This window comes from Rhipicephalus sanguineus, chromosome 5 (assembly GCF_013339695.2).
Source record: "Rhipicephalus sanguineus isolate Rsan-2018 chromosome 5, BIME_Rsan_1.4, whole genome shotgun sequence".
In the NCBI taxonomy this organism is placed as follows: domain Eukaryota; kingdom Metazoa; phylum Arthropoda; class Arachnida; order Ixodida; family Ixodidae; genus Rhipicephalus; species Rhipicephalus sanguineus.
Window position 1 is genome coordinate 134,285,411 of NC_051180.1, and position 8,008 is coordinate 134,293,418.

At 45.8% G+C, this 8,008-nt stretch overlaps 2 protein-coding genes across 2 annotated transcripts; both read left to right on the forward strand.

Moving 5' to 3' along the window:
• The first annotated feature begins 448 nt into the window (after positions 1–448).
• Positions 449–1,199, forward strand: LOC119392964 (keratin-associated protein 6-2-like). Its single transcript, XM_037659856.2, has 2 exons — positions 449–524; positions 880–1,199. The coding sequence occupies exons 1-2, from the start codon at positions 513–515 to the stop codon at positions 1,141–1,143; spliced, it is 276 nt and encodes a 91-aa protein (XP_037515784.1). The 5' UTR covers positions 449–512; the 3' UTR covers positions 1,144–1,199.
• A 1,690-nt stretch (positions 1,200–2,889) lies between these two features.
• On the forward strand, positions 2,890–4,832 carry LOC119392965 (keratin-associated protein 21-1-like). The gene is made up of 2 exons (XM_037659858.2): positions 2,890–3,018; positions 4,550–4,832. Exons 1-2 carry the CDS (start codon positions 3,007–3,009, stop codon positions 4,787–4,789), a joined length of 252 nt encoding a protein of 83 aa, XP_037515786.1. The 5' UTR covers positions 2,890–3,006; the 3' UTR covers positions 4,790–4,832.
• The last annotated feature ends 3,176 nt before the right edge of the window (positions 4,833–8,008 follow it).

An 8,008-nucleotide genomic window follows, 5' to 3' on the forward strand; every position in this document is an offset into this window, starting at 1 on the left:
GTATTGTGCCGCACAAGTAGAACGGAATGTCCCGCAGTGGCCATGGAGTGCTCTGGTGTGAGAGAAGTGAGCGGGGGGTGAGGGCATCTCGTGAGGGACAAGGTCCAGCGCGGCCCAACGGCGGGCGTTTGACTTGCTGGAAAACTGCAAAAACCGAAAGTACGTACGGGCATTGAGCGTGCTTCCCGGTCGCTCGCCCAACCCGTAATTGCAGATCGGACGTGGCGTTGCGCTCTCGCAACGAGCTTGAGAAAGGCCCGGGGAGACAACCAAGCACGACGCGCCCCTTGTTTTCTTTTTTGTCATGGACAATCCTTCATTCTCGGCAGCGCTTTCGTTACCTGTCACTGCGGATGTTCCTATATGGGACAGCGGGCCCTAGCCATCCGTTACGATTACGCACATGTACATATATATGTACGGGTCCTGCTGCCTAATGGAGACAACACGGACGACAACCTGCGAGTGCGCACGTGAGCTAACTTGAAGGCGCTGCCACGACTCCAGCCAACATGAGAACCCTGGTAATGAAGCTTCCTTAGAAAAAATAAATACGGTATTATTTATCGTTACGCCTACTAACTGTGCCTAAGAAACGACTGATGTGGCATTTAGCGCTTCTAACAGGCACACTAACTTTGTGCAACTGATTGTTAAGCTACCAAAATAGAGGAAGGAAAGTTTCCACTTTTGTGTCTGTATTGATCCACCTGCAACATAGCACGTCTTAAACCGCCTAGTGAGCTGTGTTTCTCTGCAGCATGAACATACAGTGCTTCAATAAGTAGTCCTACCATTTTGCCTTTCTGATAACTAAAAACTTGTTCTATATTTTTTAAAGCGTTGGGTGTATTGCATGTCCTCGTCATTACTTTCCAGTATTACGTGATTCTCTTCTGTGTGATTGCGTCGACGGCAAATGCTGGCTTTGGATACGGGCTCGGATATGGGCTCGGTGGCTACGGGCTCGGCTACGGACTTGGCTATGGCCTCGGAGGATATGGACTCGGAGGATATGGCTTGGGCTATGGTCGTGGCTACGGTCTTGGATACGGCGGCTATGGGCTCGGCTACGGAGGCTATGGAGGATACGGAGGATACGGACGGTTGGGCTACGGACGCGGATATTACTACGGAAGATAGTCATTCCACCAGACCGTCGACACGTGTAAATTTCTAAGCCAAAATACATATCATATATGCTTCTCACACTGTCTGTTGATGTTTTTTTTTCTGCAGTAGTTTCAGATTTACAGCTTGTAACGTTATGGCCGGCACAAAAAAAAAAAAATAACGCACTTCTTCACTTATGCATATTAACTAATATAAAAACACAAATACGTATATACAGGCCTTCAGTCAGTCTTACTGCACAACAACAATGAGAACTACGCAAAGATCATGAGAAATTATGCGGAATATATGCGCGCTACAAGTGTTGGTAACATAACACTGCTGTTCCAGCAAACACAAATGTTTAATGAGAGTCGTTCTCGTTGTCTGCCTGGCAACTTCAATCTGCTCGAGAACAAAGTTAATTTTCAGGTAGCAATAACCTCTTATTGGCAAGGTACAGGTCCCAATGACGTTACATTTATGAGCGCAGTCGACGAGCTCACTTCTGCTGTGTACCGTTTCTCATGGAGTGTAAGCGACACATATCGGTGTCTCAGGGGTAAGTTAGCACTTATTTTCACGCGCACATGCTGCACAACATCATTTACCACCTGGCTCGACAAGGTGCAGGATATAGTGTAAGCATTACTTCATGACGCCTGGTGAAATGCTAGGACGCCTATATAAAACCTGAACAGAAATAGGGCATTTCCCCCAGGTTCATGCTTGGTCATAAGCTTTACGCTGTGAGGGGCGAACCAAACAGACAAGCCATACTAAGTCGAAATCACAGCAAACTAAGCATACAGATATTTCCTGTATAAATTATTTTCGCTATTGATGACGTATATTGAGTTGCTATGAGGGTGTTCAGGTATCACATGTTGTAGTGCTGATCATCAAAACAAAAAAGAAAAAAGACAGTGTCACCAGCCAGCACACCTGTTAAAGTAGTATCCCTGAGTGCACTGCTCTGTGCATGAGCCTGTTATTGGGCAAGAGAACAGCTTCGGGGGAAAAAATTGCCTCTAAAAAGGCCCCATAGAAGATTTTGAAAAATGTTTTACTAACCTGTTCTTTCCAAATCTTCAAAGCTAACTGTGCAGAAAAACGAGCAATCGACATGTAACGCCGAGACTTTCAAGTCACCAAACACACTTTCTGGCGGTCGTACTGTATTTTGCGAGAAATAACGCATTCCACGACTTACACATCCAGAAAAAGAGTGCGCGAAATGTCATTTCTGAGTCGGCTGCTTCGGCAGCTGCATACTTGACCTAACAAGGCTCTCCCAAACACACTGCACTCCTCCTCTCTTTCTGACAATATTTATGTCAGCTTTGAAGCCACGCCAAGCCGAACGGCCGTTACTGAACGCCTCTAGTTTTATTCGTGGCCTCCAAACTCCCAGAAAAATTGACGAATAGAGAGCGAAATGTGGCACTTGCGGAAAATGACATCCGTTCCGACAGCGCACACCTCCACTTTACTGAACTTTCAACGACACGATTTTTACCGGGGCCTGGAAGTGGCTCGTAGCAGTAAACACGCGTGCGACAAAGTGCACTACATAGCAACGCAAGCAACCCGAAAGTGAACGAACACCAAAGAGCCTCCGAGACACTTTCTCTCCGAGGCGTGGTCAGGCCGGGTTGCGAGGAAATGAGTTTTAAAATTCGTTTCTTTTCTAGTGGTTTACATTTTTCTTGAAACGTCTCCGCCCCCGCGTGCCCGTGCGGGAACCCATGCTCGCGTAGTCATGGCTCGCGTTGGCCACGGACCATGACTGCAGTATAAATAGGAGTCGAGTGACAGCGGGGTGGCACACTACGAGATCCCCGCAGGTGTAACAGAGCAGCAGCCTCTGCAGCCAACGCCAGACCCGCCGACATGAAGTCCATGGTAAGCCTGTTGGATATCTCTTGCAGATGAGACTCTGCGAAGCAATGTCACCTAGCTAATTAGGATGACGCATTTATTTTCAAGATGAATGTTTGGTTGCGCAATACACCGTTTCTGAGACCTCTCGCACACATGCATTGCATATTTAACGCTCATTCGTTACTGTAGATCTAAATGAGCCAAACGTTGAACATTCTTTGTGAATTTCAATGGACATTGCCGTGATTCTTGTGGCGTTTTGCTAACTATTTATCTATGCTTGAAAAAAGCGTACGACTTGGAGACTGGACAGTTGAGGTGCATTCTACACGATCGCCTTTCGTGAAGCTAGAATGCTTAGAAGTGCTGCCATTTCTTGGAGTTAGAATTGCTCGAGAGAGAGCAAGAAGAAAATGATGAATATAGGCTCAGGCATTGGTATCTCACGTTTTGTGACCCGCGAGAGCACCTTCCGGCATATATTGCTACCAAACGATATCCGGGAGTTGTTGTATCGTGAAATCAAGATAACAAGCAATCACGCTGACTGCGAGGTTATGAAGAGTAAAAACTAACAATTTACTCATCGATGTTTCGATCAAATCTGTCACACTATTATGAGAACATAATGAAAACTTCTCGTTTCTATCTCGCTACATAAAGCTTTGCCACTCGTAATTTGGCAATATTTGCAGTTACACGGTATATTAAAGTACATTTTAGTCTCCTGGCTTTTTGCGCCAAGTACGCCATGAGTATCACAATATGATGGGATAACAAGGCTGACCGCAGCTTGAGGAAAACGAGTGACTGATGAGGCTTCGCTCTGCCTGCTGGATGCGGTTGAGTTGCTTCGCTGGACTAGCCGCTCATTAGTGCTGTGTTGCGTATCAGACTAGTTTCCTTTTACTCTTAGTGATACGCCCGAAGCCGGGCTAGAGCTAGGCCTCCAAGAAGGTTGAGTTCCGCGTACAATACTGCTGCCATTTGTGTTATTTGGCTTTTTATCTAGGCGCACTTCATCAGCCTTACTCCGATATTACCTAGTTATTCTTGGTTCTTTTTTCTAGTATAAACTCAAAGGCAGAGAGTTTAACCGGAAAACAAATATCTGGTTTGCGGCTCAAGGCAGGGAAAGAATCTGCTTATACAATAAGGTCGTAGTGTCAGGTGATAATAACTATGACTGCTGCTCACAATACGACTAATCTGTGTACCGCGTTTTACAGCATTTTCGCGAAATCTTCAAGTGTGTAGTAGGGCCTTCAAGAACCATCGATGTGATTCACATTCTAGCATAGAGAGCATGAAGGCGCAGCCTGCGTGCAACAACAACCGCAAGAAGATAATGACAATGTTTGTAGCTTTGAATGCGAGAATTATGTAAAGCTTTCTTCATTCCGAGCGCGAGCACACCAAATGGCGAGAGCGCTCCCACTTGTTTCCGCTACATGCGCGAATATTCAAAGCCCTTTAGTTCCTTCAAACCGAAATACCACGAATTCACGAAATGCGATTCCCCTAAAAGAAACAATTTCCTCCCATTTTGCAGCTGTCGCTTCTCATCCTGAGCCTGGCTATTGCCGGCGCACTCGCTGGATACGGCTATGGAATCGGATATGGTCTTGGCTATGGTGGCTATGGAGGATACGGCCTCGGCTATGGTCTCGGCTACGGTGGCTACGGAGGCTACGGCTTCGGCGGCTACGGACTTGGATACGGTGGATACGGTGGATACGGCATCGGAGGATACGGCCTTGGCTATGGAGGATACGGTGGATTCTACGGCTAGAAGGCCAGGTGCTAAAAAGTGAACCAGTCTGCAAAATAAAAAGAAGTTGGAAGCATTATATCGAGCCTCGCATGTGCCTTTCTTTTCGCGAGAAATAGACGATCTCGGAAAGCGTTACGCACGCACGAAAAATTAAGTGAGTTTCGCACTAGTGGTGCCAAGTCTGAAGGAAGTGCGGAGCTGGTCGGCCTTTATTGTTTTTTTAAATCTTTCTTTCTTTTTTCATCTCTTTCCTTTTCTCTCTTCCCTCTATTTTTTCTGTCTTTCTTTCTCTCTCTTTGTTTCTTTCCTTCTCTCTGTGCATATTTATTCCTATTTCTATCTTTCTTTCTGTGTCTTCCTCTTCTTTCCCTCTTTCTCGCTTTCTCTTTCTTTCTATGCCATGCTTTACTCTCTCATCTACTCTTTCCCGCCTCCTCACCCTCTTCTCACATATCTCCTCTTCCCTCTCCCTTCCCTTTGCCACCCCCTTGGTATACTGTACTACTGTACTATACAGTAGTATACTACTATACGATATAATAGAGCGAACTTGGGCATGTTGGTGTAGCATACTGAAACACATAGCGCGAAATTGCGACGGGGACACAGGAAGGATCGCTGTGCGTGTTTCCTTCCTGTGTCCCCGTCGTAATTTCGCGCTCTGTGTTTGACTGTACTATACTAGGCTATATTATGCTCTGCTAGCGTGCCTGGATAGCCGATTAGTTACGATGCTCGCCTTCGGATCGTGGGTACGCGTGTTCGAATCCCGCCTCGTGAAGACATTTTTTTTTCGCCAAGAATTTCTCTCTTTCTCCTTCTATGTCTTCCTTTCTCTCTCTCTGCACTGGTTCTCTCACCCATCAGAGTTATTCCATCCCACGCCGGACAAATGGGCGCACGTGTTCTGGAAGCGAAGCAGAATATCAAGAAGAGGACGAAGAGGGCCAACATAGAGCGCTCCGGTTTATGGTGATTATCGTTTCCATTTGGCGCATTACAACCAACGGCTGGCACAATCAGCTCCTTTGTTAAAATTGTTGCCGTCCTGACATGTGCCAGAACGCATTAGCTATGAAACCATGTTAACGCAGTTTGAAAACCACACCGCCAATATAATTAACTGTACTCGCTACATACATGTCTGTTTGGCCATTTTAACTGTGGCTCGAATAAATTAAGATTGCGCAGCTCTGATTACAAAAGCGCTGTAATTATCAAACTGTGATGTTGGAACGGGAACACATTTTCGGAACCATGAATAAGAGGTACCATGAAATTTAACCATAAATATCTACTAACTCGCCCAACTATCAGCTTTGCTACATATGAGGAAGAGGGGCCAATACCCCAAAACAGCAAGAGCGCCACAGCTGTTCTAACAGAGAACAACACCTCAGAGTTGATCTAGTGAACACATTGTTATTGAAGGCATACACAAGTTTGCAAATAGTTTTGACACTAAATAAAGGTGCTATGGAATTACGCTGTGCTTTAACAGTGATTTTAACCTCTTAATGTCTCATCAATAGCGTGTCACAAGTTACACTGGGCTCACATTTGTGATACTTGTTCTATGTTGGCAGATGAGTCCGTTTCTTCCCGAAATTGGCATACATCTTACGTGCACCTCTGCACCATTCTTTACTGATTAATATTATCATTTACCTACTGGAATTTGACCACATTCTACGCATTAGTAGAGGAGCCAAATGGTTTCAATGTGATATGGTGAAATCAGGTTTCTTACGTTATCCAGGGCTTGCTACCGCATAGTCCTGCTCTTATGCTCTCATACATAAGACTTGCATATTTTTTTTATGAATGCGAGTATCATTTATAGCCGCTTTTACATCTGTAGTGTTGAGAATCAAGTGTGTATGTTATTGCGCCCAGATGGTGGTAATATTAGGTCATAAAGCCTTATTCGCAGCTCTAAACAAGCCTGGCAATGACACGCGATTTACACTAAGCCTCAAGTCTATGCAAACGGGCGTTTAAACCACATTCGAAAGCGCGTCAAATCACGGCGCCAAGAGAGCCCGCACCGCGACACCAGACGCCAGCAACTATCGCTTCTCTAAAGCGCACGTCCTCAACCCCTCCGGAAAGGACGTCAGCCGAGACAGCCAGCTCCCGCGCAAGATCTGGAAAGTTCTAGAAATCAGCGCTGGTACCATGGGTGCGTCCTGCGCCACAGACGAACGTGCAAGAAGGAACTCGCTCTTTTCCAAGCTGTCGCTGTGCTGCGCACAGATGAGTCATGCCGAAACAAATCGAAACCGGGCGCGACTCAATCGAGATAAGCGCTCGGAGACAGTGGTTCAGTCAGAGAAGGAAGTTATGATGCACAAGTGTGGGTTGGTGAGAAGACGTGTTGTGCAACGATCTAGTGCCGTCGGTCGGTCTTGGAAGATGCGCTGAGAGATGACGCCATGTGAGCAGTAGAGTTTTGAAGACAGTGTCGCCCAGAGGAGGCATGTGGTCACCGACAACCGAAGGGAAACTACTGGTGAGAGCTTATCTACGTGGAAGGACTCGTCGGCGGGTGAATATTAAAGGACTTTGAGTCTTCCTGAATATTCTCGAGTCTTGTACCTCAGCGTACTTCATTACGGGTTCTCCACTGTTGTTAAAACCCATCTGAGTTGTATTCTGATTTAAAGAGCCAAGTGTGCATGTATGTGTGATGTTTGTACAGCCTTTATTGAGAATATACCTTTTTGTGCTATTAAATCTTTTTTTTATTGAAATGATGAAATAGGGGAGGTTGGTGCCATTATAGTGGCACAGGTTAATCCTTCTCGCTTAGAAGACAAAATATGTAGTAAGAAAAATAATGAGGGCACAAAATGTAGCACACATCTTGTCTCTGACTCGGTCCTTAGACCGCAACCGGCCTTCACTGGCGCGCTAGGAGGACCTACCCTTAAAATGTCTGTGCTTTCGTGGTACGTTTCGGGGGACCGATACGTCAGCCCTTGGAATTTGCCCGGTGATTGCCTCCGATTAACGGGGTTGTGACAGTGAATTACAGATTGTTTGCGTATACAGACCGTCAATGTGCATTAATTGGGTCTACCATTAAGACGTCACTTATATGCTAGTGCAAAGAGATGCGTCTTGCTCGTAAACTACTAATAAATAGATTTCACGGGAGGCATTCAAAATGAGAATGACTTTAAACATTAACCGCTCGTGCACGAGCCGAGATGGGAGTAAATGGACTTGTCCTCT